The sequence below is a fragment of the Anser brachyrhynchus genome (genome assembly GCF_964034855.1).
Source record: "Anser brachyrhynchus genome assembly, chromosome: 2".
NCBI classification, from domain to species: Eukaryota; Metazoa; Chordata; class Aves; order Anseriformes; family Anatidae; genus Anser; species Anser brachyrhynchus.
This window is the reverse complement of record NC_137695.1, coordinates 66,485,900-66,503,493: the sequence shown is the minus strand read 5'-3', so window position 1 is coordinate 66,503,493 and position 17,594 is coordinate 66,485,900. Positions and strand designations below refer to the sequence as shown.

General features: G+C 40.3%; 1 protein-coding gene across 11 annotated transcripts in view; it reads left to right on the top strand.

Moving 5' to 3' along the window:
* MYRIP (myosin VIIA and Rab interacting protein) overlaps positions 1–17,594 on the top strand; it is a 232,553-nt gene that overhangs the window by 154,227 nt on the left and 60,732 nt on the right. For all 11 annotated transcript variants that reach the window (XR_013946532.1, XM_080580085.1, XM_080580083.1 and 8 more), the window contains one exon: positions 16,390–16,526. Coding sequence is in view for 10 of the 11 variants with exons in the window: in XM_080580085.1 (XP_080436211.1) it covers positions 16,390–16,526 (137 nt within the window). In the remaining variant the exon portion in view is untranslated. The remainder of the gene's footprint in view (positions 1–16,389; positions 16,527–17,594) is intronic.

Below are 17,594 nucleotides of genomic sequence, written 5' to 3'. Positions count from 1 at the left end.
GTAGGCTCAGGAAAAGCAGTCGCACACTCTGGCTAGCCTAGACTTGATGGCCAAAATGGGCAGCCTATCCATTTAGACAGACCATCTGATGGATGCTTGGTTGCTGTACACCAGCCAGCCAGTGCCTGTCACTTGCTGGGCATGCCAAAGACCTGTGAGCTGGCCCAGTAGGTAAAACCAGCAGATACACTAGACAGTGACTGTCTGGAGTACAAACATGTGCAACTCTTGACCTAACAGGATTATTAGAAGAGGGTGAAGGGAAAGGTTAGGAGGAAAGAGAGGAACCCTGCACACTGTATTCATGTAGCCTCTTTAGTTGCTCTAGATTTGTGAGTGTTCTGTATCTAACCCTACTGTCATCATGGAAATTTGAACATTTCAATACAAATATCATACACCTTGGGAATGCTTTCTTCTTGAGAGAGATACTAATGGCTTAGCAGCCAAATATTCATGCCTCACTGTCCTGAGTTACAGTTTCCAAATCAATGCTCATGGCTGTTACTGACATTTTAATGGCAGTTCTTGCCAAAGCCATTGCAAGTCATCAGCTCACTCTTTCTCCCTCTGTTTCTTTTGAAGGCAGCTGTTTAAGATATACTTGCTTTTGCTGAGAAAGAAATAATGAAAACTTGATCCAGCAGGGATGAGTATCTTGTAGCCTCCTGTGCCACTGAAGTGCTCTGTACTCAGCCAGCAACAAAAGCTGTGATAGAAGCTGTCTTTACCAAAACCTATGAATTTTGAGAAAAGAGGATAGGCAATGGTGGAAGTAGGGAGAGTTGTTCTATTTATATTTTTGCATGTGCAAGAGTAGACATTGCATTAAACAGGGAAGATGGTGGGAGGAAGGGTTGAAGGACATTGGCGAAGGTATAGATGTCAGTGCTGACCATGGTGACGATGATCAGAAACTCTTTTATGACTGATGTTGAAACTAAAGTGTTTTACCCATCTCTCTTATGTGCATGGATTGCCACCCCACACCCCCATCATCTGTAAAGGGAAAAGAGTTTACAAAATGCCCTTCAGAAATATCTGAAAGAATTCCTTTTGCATTATCTCATATGAGACGTGTTACCTGTGATACCTACAGGAGAGGAGAGTTTGCTTTCTTGGATACTGTTGCTCTGTAGCCAGAGCTCACCAAGCGAAGTGGTACCCAGATCTTCTACCTGAAGGCTTAAAGACAGGTGAGAGCATCCGTAGAGCTGTGAGAGATCATGGAACTGTCTGCTACTCCCACAGCGAAGCACTGCCTGATCTCAGAAGTCAGGCTTTGGAGAAAGCCTCAGGGGAGACGTAGTCATAAGCCAAAAGTTCAATACATGGGAAGTAAAGGCCAGCTGAGGACTTTACATGTTTTTGGCTGTTTCTTCCCAGTCAACCAAAACAAGCCATTTGCAGGCAGTGTGAGTCCCTGCATCCAGCAATATTCCTGAAGAGAGGTGATGAACTATCAATTTTTTATCTGCAAGAAAAATTAATCTCTCCAGGTAGGATAAATTGGGCAAAAGGGACCAAAAGATGTGTTTGCAAAGGAAAGGTTTGAAGATGGTATACAGGAAACATCAGAAAAGATTACATCTGCCACTGCATTTTTTTGTCTAAAGATCTCTGAAAGGTGCCTGGGTGTGAGGGAAAGAAATAAATATACGCACTTCTTGTCTTTTCTTTGCAGTAATCATCACAGTCTTCTCTTTTGCTTTTTATTTTGTTAAACCTCGAAAAACTGATCTGTCAATATCTGTGGGTTCTTAGGGATTTTTTTTGGTGGAAATGCTTTGGTGGTTCATGTCAGAGAATGTATCACATAAACATGGCGGTTCAAGTGGGAGAACATAATGACTGTGCAGATATATTGGGGGTTTTACGGTTATTTGGTGTGTTGACACCACCAGTTTGTTACACTTATTACTAGAGAAAAAGCTGAAAATGTTAGTGTAAATTTTTTAAGAGGACCAGATAACCTGCAATGTGGTGAACTTGGATTTGATCTGTGTTTTAAGCCATGTTGAATAGCAAAACACCCAGGTCATTGCTATCAAGTTGAAACATAGAGCATAAGAGATATGAAGAAAAAAAAAAAGTATTTGTTGACATCTGCTTTTACCTGCTAGGCTGCATGTCCCCCCAAGAAATCACAAAGGATGCTTACACAGAAAGGAGAGCAAGCATTTACTCAGCTGGTGTCAGATGTAATAGGGGCCACTTGCATGCACGGCTGTTTATAAAGAAACAGCTGGATGTGACCATTGTTCAACGACATTTAGAAAAATAATAATGAAAGAGTGTGTGTCCTGCTGTAGTAACTGGCACCGTGCTCTCAATTTTTTATTTCTCTTTTTTTCTTACTCTATTCCCAAATTGCTAATTAGAGTCAACAAATTGGCTGTAGAATACAACAAGGCATCATGCAGTCTGCCAAAAGGAGTGGCTGGCATCCGTACAAATTGGGTTATGATGTGTTTGAAGACTTAATGTTGAAAAATGCTTTCAATATTCTCCTCATCCTCCCTGTCCTCCTACTGAAATGACTCAATCCCAAAGGCAGCAACATACTACTCCATTAGTATCAGAGGTTTGGCTAACAGAAATGAGCTTCCCCATGAAGAAACATGTTCCTCTACAAATTAAGTTTCATCATTGTTCTAAGTAACCGGTAAGTGCAGCCCCAGAGTGATGGGTGATTTGGACATAACCCAGCTGAAACAGGTAATAATCACTGCAGTATCTTGGCTTGGCAGAGTTGTCTGGAATGCAAGACTTCTGTAGCTCCAAAGCAGCCTCCGTAGATCTATTGCAGTCCTAAGGTGCTGCACAAAATATGCCCTGTGGCTGTATTGTCCCTCATTATGCCTCATCACAGAATCACAGAATTGTAGGAGTTGGAAGGGACCTCAAGAGATCATTGGGTCCAACCCCCCTGCCAAAACAGGCTCCCTAGAGCAGGTTGCCCAGGTAGGCATCCAGACGGGCCTTGAATATCTCCAGAGAAGGAGATTCCACAACCTCCCTGGGCAGCCTGTTCCAGTGCTCCATCACCCTCACTGTGAAGAAGTTCTTTCGCATGTTTGTGTGGAACTTCCTGTGATCCCTTTTGTGGCCATTGCCCCTTGTCCTGTCCCCACAAACCACTGAAAAGAGGTTGGCCAAGTCCCTCTGTCTCCCACACTTCAGATATTTGTAAACATTAATAAGATCCCCTCTCAGTCGTCTTTTCTCAAGGCTGAACAGAGCCAGGTCTCTCAGCCTTTCCTCATAGAGAAGATGCTCCAGGCCCCATATCATCTTTGTGGCCCTCCGCTGGACTCTTTCCAGGATATCCCTGTCTTTTTTGTAGTGGGGAGCCCAGAACTGGACACAGTACTCCAGGTGTGGCCTGACCAGGGCTGAGCAGAGGGGGAGGATCACCTCCCTTGACCTGCTGGCCACACTCCTTTTAATGCACACCAGGATCCCATTAGCCTTCTTGGCCACCAGGGCATACTGCCGGCTCATGGTCAACCTGTCATCCACCAGGACCCCCAGGTCTTTCTCCGCAGAGCTCCTCTCCAGCGGGTCATCCCCTAGCCTGTACTGATACATGTGGTTGTTCCTTCCCAGGTGCAGGACTCTACACTTGCTCTTGTTAAACCTCATTTGGTTTCTTCCTGCCCAGCTCTCCAGCCTGTTCAGGTCTCGCTGAATGGCAGCACAGCCTTCTGGTGTGTCGGCCTCTCCTCCCGGCTTTGTATCATCGGCGTACTTACTGAGGGTGGACACTATTCTCTCATCAAGGTCATCGATGAAGATGTTGAACAAGACCAGACCCAGCACCAACCCCTGGGGAACACCACTAGTCACAGATCTCCAGCCAGACTCTGTGCCGCCGATCACCACCCTCTGAGCTTGGCCAGTCAGCCAGTTCTCAACCCACCTTGCTGTCCACTCGTCTATCCCACACTTTCTCAGCTTTGCTAGCAGGATGTCGTGGGAGACAGTATCAAAAGCCTTGTTAAAGTCAAGGTAGATGACATCCACTGCTCTCCCCTCGTCTACTCAGCTGGTGATGCCAGCATAGAAGGCAACGAAGTTGGTCAAGCACGATTTCCCCTTAGTGAATCCATGCTGACTGCTCCTCATAACCTTCTTCTCCTCCAATTGTTTGGAGATGGCATCCAGAACGAGCTGTTCCAACACCTTTCCAGGGACAGAGGTGAGACTGACTAGCCTGTAGTTTCCCAGATCCTCCTCCTTGCTGTTTTTGAGGACCAGAGTGACATTGGCTATCCTCAAATCTTCAGGCACCTCTCCTGTTCTCCAAAACCTTTCAAAGATGATAGAGAGAGGTTCGGCAATCACCTCCACTAACTCCCTCAGCACACATGGATACATCCCATCAGGGCCCATGGATTTGTGTGCATTGATCCCACTCAGACACCCCTGAACCACTCCCTCATCAACCAGAGGGAGCTCTCCACTTCCCAGACTCTTTCTCCTCCCTCCATGGTCCAGGAATCCTGGGGGGGGGGAATTGTTTGAAGCAAAGACAAAAGCAAAGAAGGCACTCAGTATCTCCACCTTCCCAGTGTCTCTCATTACCAGGACACTGGTAATGGATATGAGTGCATGGGTATATAGCCATGGTATTATATAGCATGGGTATGGGTGACAGAAAAAGTTGGATTGCCTAGAATGGAGGTTGATATTTGAAAGTTGTTCTGTACTGCTCTGCCTGGTACGACAGCATCTGTACCTGTTTTTTACTGGTATAGTGGAAGGCACATTTGGCTTTCAAGGCTATGCGGCAATTTGTACATTTGTTTTCTTATAGGAATAATACAAGACTGCTTTTTACCCAAAATAACATGCTACAGGTGAATTCAGAGGAGACATTGGATCTGAGGATGATGTCAGGTGAAGAAGCAGTTCCCTTTTCTCCTGCAATCTCCTGCTTTGTGGAGCTTTCAGTTAGACTAGGTTTCAATTGCTTTCAGTAAGCCCAAACATAGAGAGATGATCTTTCTTATAAAGGGAATAAAACTAAAAGCATTCAACTAAGTGGACCTGACTCCTGCTGCTGTGATGTCTCTGTGAATGCAGAACCTTTTTTATCACCTTGGCCAAAAATATTTTTACAAGTGTTGCCCTGTTGATAATTGGGATCTTGAGCAATTACAGTCTTTTCTGAATGAGGAAGCGTGAGAAACTGTGAAGAAGCCTGTAGGTGTGGGCTTGTAGGTTTCAGTGCCATCCAAATTCCTCCAAGAATAAAGCCAGACAGTGTTTGGGCCACAGGGAGTGCAGAGTTGCACAAAGGGATTTGTACAGCAGGAGCTGGCTGAGGTATATGATATATATATTTGCGGATCCTTGGCTGTAAAGTGTGAATGTCTTATTTCTCTGATAAGTTTCTGAGTAAAGAAATGTAGCTGTTGTAATAAAAATAGTGCTAAATAAGCTTAATGCACATGATCACCTTTCAAGTTTGTATCTGTCATTACATATTCAGCCATTTATAATTCTTGCCATATATCTTCACAAAACAATCTGCAAAATCCTTGGCTAAAGGCTCTTTCCAAGTTCAGATGTGCTGATTGTCTACTGGATTTGGAAGACAATTGCATGCGTTGTCACGCTGACTTACTCAACCCTTTGATTTTGTTCAGAGTTACTCAAGCCTAAAGATTTTGAGAGTGTTGGTTTCCTTTTCTCTTTGACACAAATATTTCATATAAAATATTTAATCCAAACAAATTGCAGATAAAAAAAACAGAGCTTTTACACAAATTTTTACACCTCAGAGGGGAGATGGGTCAGCTTGAGTCAAAAACACCAGCTTTAGAGTCAGGCTATCTGAATTCCTTTCTAAACATGCTAGATTTCCAAGGTAACTAGAAGCAAGTCTTTCAGCGTCTTCTTTTTTTTTACCTATAAACTGGCTTTAAAGGATATTTAGTCATTTCTTTTATTTACTTGCTAAGACTTAGTGGGTTTCCTTTCAAATATTTTAATTGCTTTCAGATAATTGCACTAATGTCCATGAGTAAATAAGTTTTAGTAACTGTGATATATGGTACATAGTGGATTACTGTAGAGAGTAATAAAATTCTAAATAAAAATGAAGCATGAAGTAGGATGTATATCAAATATTTTTATTAGTTTCTTCACCAACTGTAGAATTGTGACATTGGTCCCTTAAAAAATTATTTGTCCAAAGATTAGGAATTGGATCACAGAATTTAGTAGTTGGCTCTGATCCAAAAAATATTTTTGTTACTGTCAATTTAAGAAGTTCTTGTTTTTAATTCTCTTTCTGGACTTTTTTTTTTTTTTCTGGAAAATCTTTTATGTTCCCTACATGTGGTCCTATTTTAGGCATACTCCATAAATATTCCCATTGTTGCAACTAGTGGAGTATTTAATATTATCTCAGATTGTCTTATTTCACTAATATTGTAGATGGATTAGACATATAAAATCCAAATATTTTAAAACAGTAGTACTAACCTGTCATCACTCATGGTATGATTCATTCTAGGAGTCAAATGTCCATGAATGTAGATCTTTTTATTATTTTCCTCAATATGCTGAAAGTAAATAGATTTTCCTACTGCTTTATATTGGTACAACTTCTTACTTTGGGGGGCAGGGAGAAAAGAAGGATTTATATTTTTCATCTTGAAACTCAAGTCAGGATTGTTGTTTTTTTTTTCCTGATTTTTGTTTGTTTTTTCTTATTTCCCAGTGTTTCTACCCCTGTGGTCTCTACCTCTTTTGGAAGAGAACTTCTGAAAAAAAAAGAGTGTTGTTTTTTTGTTTGTTTGTTTGGTTTGGTTTGGTTTGGTTTTGTGTATGTGTGAAAGTTCATCATAACTGAAAGAAAACTCAGTGAGGGCAAACACCCTTGAGTACTCAGTATATACATCTTTTGCTTCATAACTAGAAGAGATAATCATTTTTGTCACTCCGCTTTTCATTACACATATAGATTAATCTGTCATCTTGAACAATAATCTGTTTTGTATTTCACTTACATGACTCTTTTAGTGTTTTTCTAGGTCCAAAGTCATTTTAAACTTATTTTGAGGAACAGAAGTTGTGTTAGTGAAAACATTTGTAGTATTTCTAAAACATGCCTGTGGAGGGATTAGTTGAAGTTTCTGGCCTTGGGTAGCATAGCTCTGTATTTCTGATTCTTCTGATTTCCACTCTCCTTTTGTTGTGTCCTGAGCAAGTAGTCATTTGTTTGTTTGGCATCATTTTAAAGGCAGGTAGTCTTTTGCCTTGGGTGAAAACAAATCACAATAGTCTATTTTTCTCAACTGTTCTGTCTCATGTCAAATAATTCTGTCTCATGTAAGACTGGTATTCTCCAGCTTTTTCAGACGTGTTCTGCTTAGTATACTGAAAGCTGCAGGTGCTGTGGCTCCTGTCTCAATGCAATCCCACAAGTGTACATGCAAGTCCTCTTCCTGCACCATGAACATTGGGCAGGATGCAAATTGGTAATCTGCCAGGGTTGCAATGCTACCCCACAAAAGCTTTGTCCCTCTGCATTGTGTGACCAGCTATGTGCCTGTCCCAGGATCCTATGTGCATGCATCCACCTCAGATCTTGTCTTTGTTGTGTGACCTGGCTGGAGTTCTCTTGTAAGGTGGGACAGAGGGAAGTTGAGAGGTCTCTCTGCAAAGCTGTGCATCATTTGGATGAAAACATGCTTGCACTGTCCATAGCACTATCCTTAAAAATTTGTCATTAAATGATTTTCCCATGGGTATGTATGTAATGGAATCCACTTCAGCACCTGCCCTGTCTTTCTATCAGGGCAAGTAAAGAATGACATCGGTCGTGTGATAATATTTTCACATTTTATATAATAGGCTTTTTCTTGTCCCTGGATGTGTTGCACAAGGGCTGGTGATTTCTCTTATTCTCACCACCTAAAAGAAGGTCAGTACACTAATGGAGCAGCAGGTACACTGAAGACATCCCTAATGCACCACCTTCTACTGACTGCCTGCCCCAGTACTCCCCAAATTTATCTTCAGCAATGCAAGTGAATCATTTATCCCACCTTCATGTTTTCCTAAGGAAAAAGAAGAATGGAGAAAGAAGAATTACAAGAAGCTTTCTCTGAGAGCTTGAGAGTTACTTGACAACCTTTTGACAGAAGAACTGTGTATGTGCAGAGAGAAATGATGTTTTAATTTGTTCCTGTAAGGCTCCCGCCTTAGATGCACAGAAGGAGAGAGGGTCATGCACACACCCCTCAGTGTCTGACCCACTTGGGCTCGGCAGCCATTTGGCAGGCTGCACCATGAGCCACACCAGCAGGCAGCAGTTCCCAGTGCAACCAGCTTGCTCCTAGTAGCAGGGATTGCTTCCCCAAAATGCGGTCAAGTTTCTTTTCCTTATGGGATGAGTTCAGCTTGAGAAGAGACCTATATTTTCTCCCCTTTGATGGAAGATGAGGGTAAGACAGGTAGCTTCTTTTGGCTCTGTCTCTCCCTATGGCCACTACACACAGGAGGATGCCTCCTTTTACTGCACTGAGACCTTCTCTGCCACTATCAGGTGAAACAACAGTGTCTTAATGCAAAAATGTCTACTGTATGCAGCCTTGTATACAATGGATCTACAGTAAGTCCCTTTGTTTGCTTAGGCCCTAAGCAGCATTGTTGGAAAAAAAATGCCACAAAAATTGCCTCATTGGCCTTTCCTTAGCAAAACATGAAAACCTCTTTTATGAAACTAAAACAATTAAGGCAAGAAGAGAGAGAAGAGATATTTTGGTCAAATAACAGCCACTTTGGATGCATTTCCATCTCAGTGTTATGGGAACTCAACAATTCTTGGTGTGCTTTTTGAGCAAAATCCTTGGTGTGATTGCTCTTCTCAAATGAGCACTGTGGATCTAGCTGAGAAGGGCTGTGATTTTTGTGCTCCACTGGCTGCCAGCAATTGCAAGCCAGCACTATGGGACTTGACAATCCATTGCACATCATCATCTTTGCTGCGTGACCAGGTGGCTTTGCAGCCTCTACCTGCTTTAACCTCTCCTGTTCATATCCTTTCTTCTAGTTTCTTACATTTTTCTTGATGGCTCTTGATTAAACTTAGAGCAAACATGCTGATATCACACATGCATTTCTGCATCTTATCAAAACTGGCTGGCCCTGTGAGGATACCACCTGCCTTGTGCAGAACAGCATAAGCTGGCCCTGGAGAAGACAGGAGGATAAGGCCTTGAAGCTTTCTGATGGTTAAAGAAGCAAATTCTGCTCTGGAGAGCAGTTCAATATTACCCAAGAGCTCTGAGTAGGGCTATTTTACAGAAACAGCTGTATTACTCTGACAGTATGGCTAATCTGTACTTATAGGACTGTTTTCTTTTTATTATTGTGATACAACTATTTACAAAACTAGAGTTCTTTTTTTTTTCTTTTTCTATTTGTCATTATTCAAATAGCTGAAAATCCATATGAAAAGTATATTTGTATGTGTGCCCAGATGTTAGTGAGGCCAGCTGGGATTAAAGTCTCATTTATACAATTTGTAAAGGCTTTGGATTTTTTCCTACAGTTTTCAGCTGTAAGCTGGAATTTAGCTTTGTCAGACTGCTGAACGGCTTGCACAATAAAGCTTCCAACTAAAAATATTTTCTGTGCAACAGGGTAAAGCACACAAGGGAAAAATATTCATTTTAAATGTGGTGACTTCAGTTGGTTTGAAAAAAGAAATTATATTTAAAAAAAAAAAGTGCCCTGTTTTTTTACAGCTTAATCAGAGAGCTCTACTCACAAGTAGCACAAAACAGAGAAAGCAAAAGGCAAAGAATGGTAAAAAGCTCAGTGGGCACACACTGTATGTTCAGGACGCTCATTGGCATGCGGTAGCAGACAGCACCATTGCACAGCATCTGATACCCTCACCTCAGTCTTGCCCAAAGGAAGAGCTGCTGAGATGCAATTGGTGGCTGAGCTGACCTTCTAGGGCTAGCCAGCTATTCCCGTTCTAGCCTGTTTCCCATTGTAATTCAAGAAAATTTTTTTGCTTGAACTGTGCAGGATAACTATCCAAACTGTGTCTGGGTGCTTTGTTTTCTGGGGAGTGCAGCATCACTCCATCTCATTCTTCCTCCTTGCCATAGCTGGATGGGTGGCAAGGAAATGCTTTCTTTATATCCCCCAGCTCAGGACCTCGTGAGGCTTGGATTTGGATGTGTTATGCTCCTGCTGTGTATATAATACATTATGTATACTGATATATATATTTATATTTATACATATATAAAAGAAAGCAGTGCCTCCAGCTCAACAGCATGTTTCTTAAGCTGTCCTGTGGCTTGTGGAGTTGAAAATCTACAAATACATGTAATCTCAGGAAGCGGGTGGTGGAGTCACTGTGCGCTTAATTCCCAGAAGAAGGCTTTACAGCCTAGCTTAGCACAAGTTGGGCTTGCAGGGAGAGAGTACCGCTACAAAAGATGAGAAATTAAATTGCATCTCTTCACTACCCATCAAAGTTTTAGGGTTTTCGGCTTATTTTATTTTTTAAATTTCTTTCTTTAAATAATCTTGAAATGAGCTCTGTTTTCTCTTTGATTTTACATGGTGATGCTTCTCATCTTTGCTGGCATTTCACAGCTGCTTGTTCACAGCTTTCTCCCAACACAAGAGCAGAAACAGACCTTAAAGCAGAGGATTGTTGTCTTTTTGGTGTTCTTTAGCTCTATATTAAAAGCCCTGCATATTTTTCTAATCAGGATTACAGAATTAATTTGCATGTTTTATCCTCTGGTATTTTTTTCTGATGGAGTGGAGTTTGTATCTCTTGTGAAAATTTTTATGCTGCATCGACCTCGCTTGTTTTTTGTTCATCTGTTTTTCAAGAATCTGTGGATTAAAAATGAAGTTTGCAGAAAGAAAATCCTTCACTTAAGTAATTCAGATAACTAATCAAAATTGCTTAATGTTCTGTTGTTTCATTTGCTATCTGTTTGTTGTGGTTTAACCCGGCTGGCAGCTAAACACCACACAGCCGTTCGCTCACCCTCCCCCCTCCCTCTCTGGGATGGGGGAGAGAAACGGGAAAGTGAAGCCTGTGAGTTGAGATAAAGACAGTTTATTAAGACAGGAATATAATAATAACAATAATAATAATAACAGTGATAATGATAATAGTATTAAAAATAATAATGTGTAAGAAAACAAGTGATGCACAATGCAATTGCTCACCACCCGCTGACCGATGCCCAGCCTATCCCCGAGCAGCCGGCCCCCCCACCCCGGCCAGCCACCCCTATATATTGTTTAGCATGACGTCAGATGGTATGGAATACCCCTTTGGCCAGTTTGGGTCAGCTGTCCTGGGTCTGTCCCCTCCCAGCTCCTGCTGCACCCCCAGCCTGCTCGCTGGCAGGACAGAGCGAGAAGCCGAAAAGTCCTTGGCTTGGTGTAAGCACTGCTCTGCAACAATTAAAACATCAGCATGTTATCAGCGCTCTTCTCATCCTAATCCAAAACATAGCACCCTACCAGCTACTATGAGGGAAAATTAACTCTGTCCTAACTGGAACCAGGACACTGTTATATTTTAGTTGTTATATTTTGACTGAAAATAATTTCATTTCATTAGCATTAATGCAAAGTTCAATGACCAGATTTTCCTGAGAGTGTTTTAATGTTGCTCTCTGCATTCTGAAGTTGATTTATGATTTTTTTTGTTTGAATTTTGCCTTACTTCAGTGGATAGGTACAAAGGATAAATTTGTAATGTTTGCTTTAGCATGTTGCATGCATATGAGTGTCATAAATTTGCTAATGATGCTTATTGATTAATTCTTGTTATTTGCCTTTAAAATATCCAGTACAGGGTGACCAGGATACAGAATTTCTTCCCTTTGAAAAAATATTGAGAAGCTGAATACAGCAAAGGAAGATAGGGGAAAAACAAAAATACAAAATTTCATCTGAAATGAAATTTCTACGGGAAAATGCATTCAGATAAAGTGAAATCTTTCCTTTTGTTTATGGGGGAAGGTTTGTTTCAGTGGCAACATTTTTGTTTGTATATTTGTGATTTCTATGTCATAAAATAAATCCTGTAGATCATACACAAATAGAATGAATGTATCCTGTAATTTAAGATACCCTCATAAAAAAGCTTTTTGAAGCTAAAATGTGAAATGTTCCATTTTCGTAATATGAGCTTTCCAGCTTTAGGCAAGCATTTGGATTTGGACTTCTTTCGATTTGGTTTCAAATATCCAGTGGCAGCTTACTTAATTTTCATCAGGGCTGACTGGTAATATTACATGTCTTTCACATGATTTTCCTGTGATCACCACTAATAATGACAGATATGGTTCATGTCCCCGCTCCCCAGCACAGCTGGTGTACTCTTTTCCTCAGGAGAAGCCTAAAAATGGAGTGGTTGAGTGCTGGAGGTGAGAAATGTATTGAAAACTGTATGGAATATTCTTGCTTATAAAAATTTTGCATAAGCTTATCCATTACTCCTATGGTGCTACTTGATTAAAGCAAACACATTGCTGCACTAAAAAAAGGGCTGGGGCTTTTAATACTCATTCAAGTTTTTCTGTTATTAAAGCACAAGTGTTTGCTTAGCTTTCACACTTTCTAGTAAAGCAGAATTTTAAAATCACAGTATTCCCCACTGCGAAAAGCACGTCAAAATGTAACTCAGCTCCATGGTAATATTATATAACACAAAGAATGTCCTTAACATTTAAGGGTATTTAAAAATAAAGACATAGCAGTCTTTGTGGCACAGAAATAAAGAGAAATAGCTTCAACCATTCCTGCTTCTTTAAAATGCATACAATTAATATCCTTTCTGTGTGAATTTGATTTTGTGGAGAGAACTTGCACACATTCTATTAGTGGTAATAAGGGAAGCGTTAAATTTTTACAATTTAATGCTAGTAGTGGCATAGTCTTCCGTTATTCTGGCCTCATGGAACAGCCTTTGCAGAACATGACTTTAAAATACAGGTCAACAGTAAAGGATTTTGAAACAAGGGGAAAATGCTCTTATTTCTCTTTTGAGTGAGCCCTTTATTTTAGTATCTATAAGGAGAACTGCTCTGTTCTCCAAATCCTTTCTCCCCAGAAGAGTCAGCAGGCACATTGTGACTTACTGGAAAGTTAAGAGGCTGAAAAGCTTTAGAAGAGACCTTATAATCTCCTATAAAATGTATGCAGGACAGAATCATAGATTTGGAGCTGATGGTAGCTCTCCAACACATAAGAGAGAAGCGTGAGATGTTTAGATTACTCACAAAGTGTTAATCCTGCAGAAATGAGGAAGTTTAAAAAAATTCCCAACCCTGTTGTTTATACCAGATTAGCTAGTACAAAGAAGCAAGCATGTCTTCTTTCATTGTTTCTTTGAGATGTGTAATCTCTTATCAATTTTACTCTCCCAAAGTTCATGTATGGAAAATGTTACCATTACAAATACAGAGCCTACCCTTAAATTGTGTTAGCTGCAAAGCAGCGTATTGTCCTTTTAAGAAAACAGTGCTAATTAGCTTTCTGTTCTTACAAAAACAGTATTGATCAGACCCAGGAAAACATGGTAACATGGGAAAAAAATATGGGGCAGAAGAGCATTTTTCCTGGCTAATACCTCTTGCTAAGCCTCTTCCAGCCCAGTTATCCAAACTTAGTTATATCCATAGTAATGATTGCAACTCCGTGCTGTTGACTGATATATTATGCTCCTAGCACATGCAGAAACTGAGTGGACAAATGGAATCAAATACAGCAAGTAGAAGACAGTGTTTGTTCCTTTCTGGTACAGTTTACATGAAAGCACACAGTTCCTGCCAACAATGAAGGTAGGATCTCAAAACACCAAAGAACTGCAGGTTCTGCAGAGCAACTTGCCTCCATTCACATATGTGAATGGAGGCAAGGCATTCATTGATGTGTCAGCTGCCAAGCCCTGCTCTGGACCTGATTACTGATCATAACTGGTTCCTTAGTGGCAGAGTTGCAGGAATTCAGAAATCTGCTTCACAGACAGACCTATGCATAGAATCATAAAATCATTTAGGTTGGAAAAGACCTGTAAGATCAGCAGGTCAAACCATCGCATAACACTACCAAATCCACCACTAGACCATGTTCCTAAGCACCACAGGCACACGTTTCTTATCACTGCTGTTGTTTGCTACTAAACACTTCCCAGTGGTGACAGAGGAATGAACTAGATCGTGATGTTCTGCTTTACATGAAGCAGATATTCCTGTTTAACTATACTGACACTCAAAAAATCCAGAGATTGACTGGAAGCACTTAGTTGAAACCTCTGCTCAGCGTAGTTGGTCTCTATTGAGCATCTCTTAAGGGTTAGTGCTGAGTAAGAACTACACTGTTAGTCTCACAAAAGGTGAGATTTTATTTTCTTGTGAAATGGCGTATGTTAAACAAAAACTGTGGATTTTCATGTGCTTTTCATTTTATAAAGAAAAGTCCAGAGTCCCTGAAGAAAAATGTAAAGTTTAGACTGGGTTTTGTGTTTTTCTTTTTTACCCAAGGCCCCAGATTTAATAAATGGAGTTAAATCATTGAATTTCTTCAAGTATGGAAGCGATGAGAGTCCAGCACTACTGACAGTAATAATTTCTGCGGGGGTTAGCATGTTGACACTGGTGACTAACCTTAACATTTTGATTTCTAAGTTCTTCTGCGTCATCTCTGCTTAATTATGTAACAAGCTCATGGACTTTCTAGGTTTAAGACCTCTATTTTAGTAATTAGTACAAGGGGGGAATTGCCTTCATAGCTGTTGTGGTTTAACCCGGCTGGCAGCTAAGCACCACACAGCCGTTCGCTCACCCTCCCCCCTCCCTCTCTGGGACGGGGGAGAGAAACGGGAAAGTGAAGCCTGTGAGTTGAGATAGAGACAGTTTATTAAGACAGGAAAATAATAATAATAATAATAATAATGTATACAAAACAAGTGATGCACAGTGCAATTGCTCACCACCTGCTGACCGATGCCCAGCCTATCCCCGAGCAGCCAGCCCCCCACCCCGGCCATCCACCCCTATATATTGTTTAGCATGACGTCAGATGGTATGGAATACCCCTTTGGCCAGTTTGGGTCAGCTGTCCTGGGTCTATGTCCTCCCAGCTCCTGCTGCACCCCTAGCCTGCCCGCTGGCAGGACAGAGCGAGAAGCTGAAAAGTCCTTGGCTTAGTGTAAGCACTGCTCTGCAACAATTAAAACATCAGCATGTTATCAGCATTCTTCTCATCCTAATCCAAAACATAGCACCCTACCAGCTACTACGAGGAAAATTAACTCTATCCTAACTGAAACCAGGACAGTAGCCTGTACTGTATTCATGTCATATCAAAATATCTTGGTTCCTGCATTTGTAAGTGCAGTAAATTAACTAAAAATAAAGAACTGTGGCAGTATGCAGAGGAACAAATGGGCCCAGACAGGAAAGAGAATGGACAGAATTAACTCATATTTACTGGCTCAAGCTTATTTCTCCTTCCTGCAGGCGTCTGGGTAAATCAGCTTTAACTTACAGGTAGGACCTTAGTGCTTACGTGCTTAGGACCCAATGTCACCTTCTATAGGAAACACATGGGTGTGCTGTGGGTTTCCCTGCAGTAACCTGTGGTTATGTTGCCTGGGCATATGGCGTATGCTCCACCACCAACCACTGAAGGAACAGGGGTGAAGTGAGTGCCCTCTGCCAGGTGGAAAAGAATACAGAGCTGAACAGTATCTCATGGCTTTCTAAAAGTTTGTGAGCTCTGGGGACAGATCCAGTAGGTTCCGTTATTAACATCAATGATGCTTATTGCTGGACGTAACAGACCAAACTGCAGTTGTGAGAACATCCTCCCAAAAGGTTGTCTGCCTGCTTCTCTTTCTCATTCTGCTTTGAGGTCCTCAAAATAGTGTTTTCCATAAATAAAAGCAGTGATATACTTTTAGGAAAATTTTATTTTTGAGTGTACTAATGGGCTAATGTTCTTGCATTATCTCTTAAACTGTGGAAATAAAGGCTATTTTTAAAACCTTCCTGTGCTGTTCCAAGGCTTGTTTATGCTTTTCAAAAGGCTGTAGTTTTGGAATTGTAATGTAGCAGGGGAGACCAGCTGTTTTGATAGTAGTCAAAACAAAACAAAACTTTGAGTAATGCCAAGCAGATATTTGCTCAGTAATTACCTTTACTTTTTGTTCTAGTATCAGACACATACAAGATACAAACTCTGAAGAACTATTCAGAAATTAGTATCTTTATGCTCTAACGCTGTAAAGATCCCTTTTGATATAAAGGGATAGTAAACAGTTTGGTTTATTTATTGTAGAATCATTCCAAATATGTTGTTTATTTTTTGTTTTAGGTTCTTGAGGACCCAGTCTCTGGATTGGTACTATAATAATGTGAAGAGCCGTTTTAAGTGTTTTGGAAGTGCCAAAGTCCTGAAGAACTTATACAAGAAGCATAGACTGGAAAGCGGAGTTTGTCCTGATGTAATAGGTAAAAACAGCTGTGTTCATGTCTTATTAGTTTACCTACTTTAACACACGAGCTAAAACAATGAAAATTCTGAGATTATTCCCCAAAATAATAATTTAAAGGTTATATTTTTTTCAGAAATATCATAGTAGAGAGAGAAAAAGAGGTGAAGTGCCTTAGAGAGCTGTTTTAATAATTCAAATAATATTTAATCTTAATTATGCCACTGATAATCTTAATTATGCCACTCCTTCTAACAGCAGAATTGTGATCTTCAGTCCATAAAGTAAATTGCAGTTTGCATTCTAGTCCATGTCTCAAAATTTATCATAGTCCTGAGTAGTCAATTGATAAGAAAATAATCTTGCATTCAACATTTGGCTTGAGAACATATTTTATGGCATTTGAAGCAAAATTTTGTTAACATAGGATACATTCCATATATCTAAGTTGACCAAAACTTAGATTGTCCTCACTTAAGGCTTTGCTTTCTTAAAGATTTCAAACAGGCCACATTTTATTGTAATGATGTTTGTAAATGGTTAAAAGATGCTGTGTTGGTGGCACCCTTTTAAATGAAGAGACACAATCCTTCCTGAAGTGTTAAAAACCCTGTAATAGTAATTGAAGATGTAAAATAGATTACAAGAAAGGGTATTTTGTGTCAGAGTGGTAATTTTAATGAATTAATCAAAGCACAACTGGCTGAACATTTGAGATTTCACTGGCTTTATTAGACTGGATACTTTTCTAATGTAATTCCTTCAAAATTTCTACAGCAACTGCAATTTTTATGTAGTCTTTAGCTTGTCTTTTTCTGAAGTTATATGATGGTAAGTGGACTCTCTAATCCTGAGTGAAAATTCTAGGTGTTTCTTATGAATACTGGCATAAAAACTTCTAGGAAGAAATGAGCAATGTATTAAATTCTGATATATTAGTCTTTCTGCTGTCTCTGCAATCAATTCATTTTTCTAGAGAAGATTCTTTAACAGCCGATACACAAATATGTGTAAAGGCAAGAATGCTCATACCAATCAGGATGGAAATAGGACAGTGGACTTAAAAATTGTGGGGATGGATCCTTCA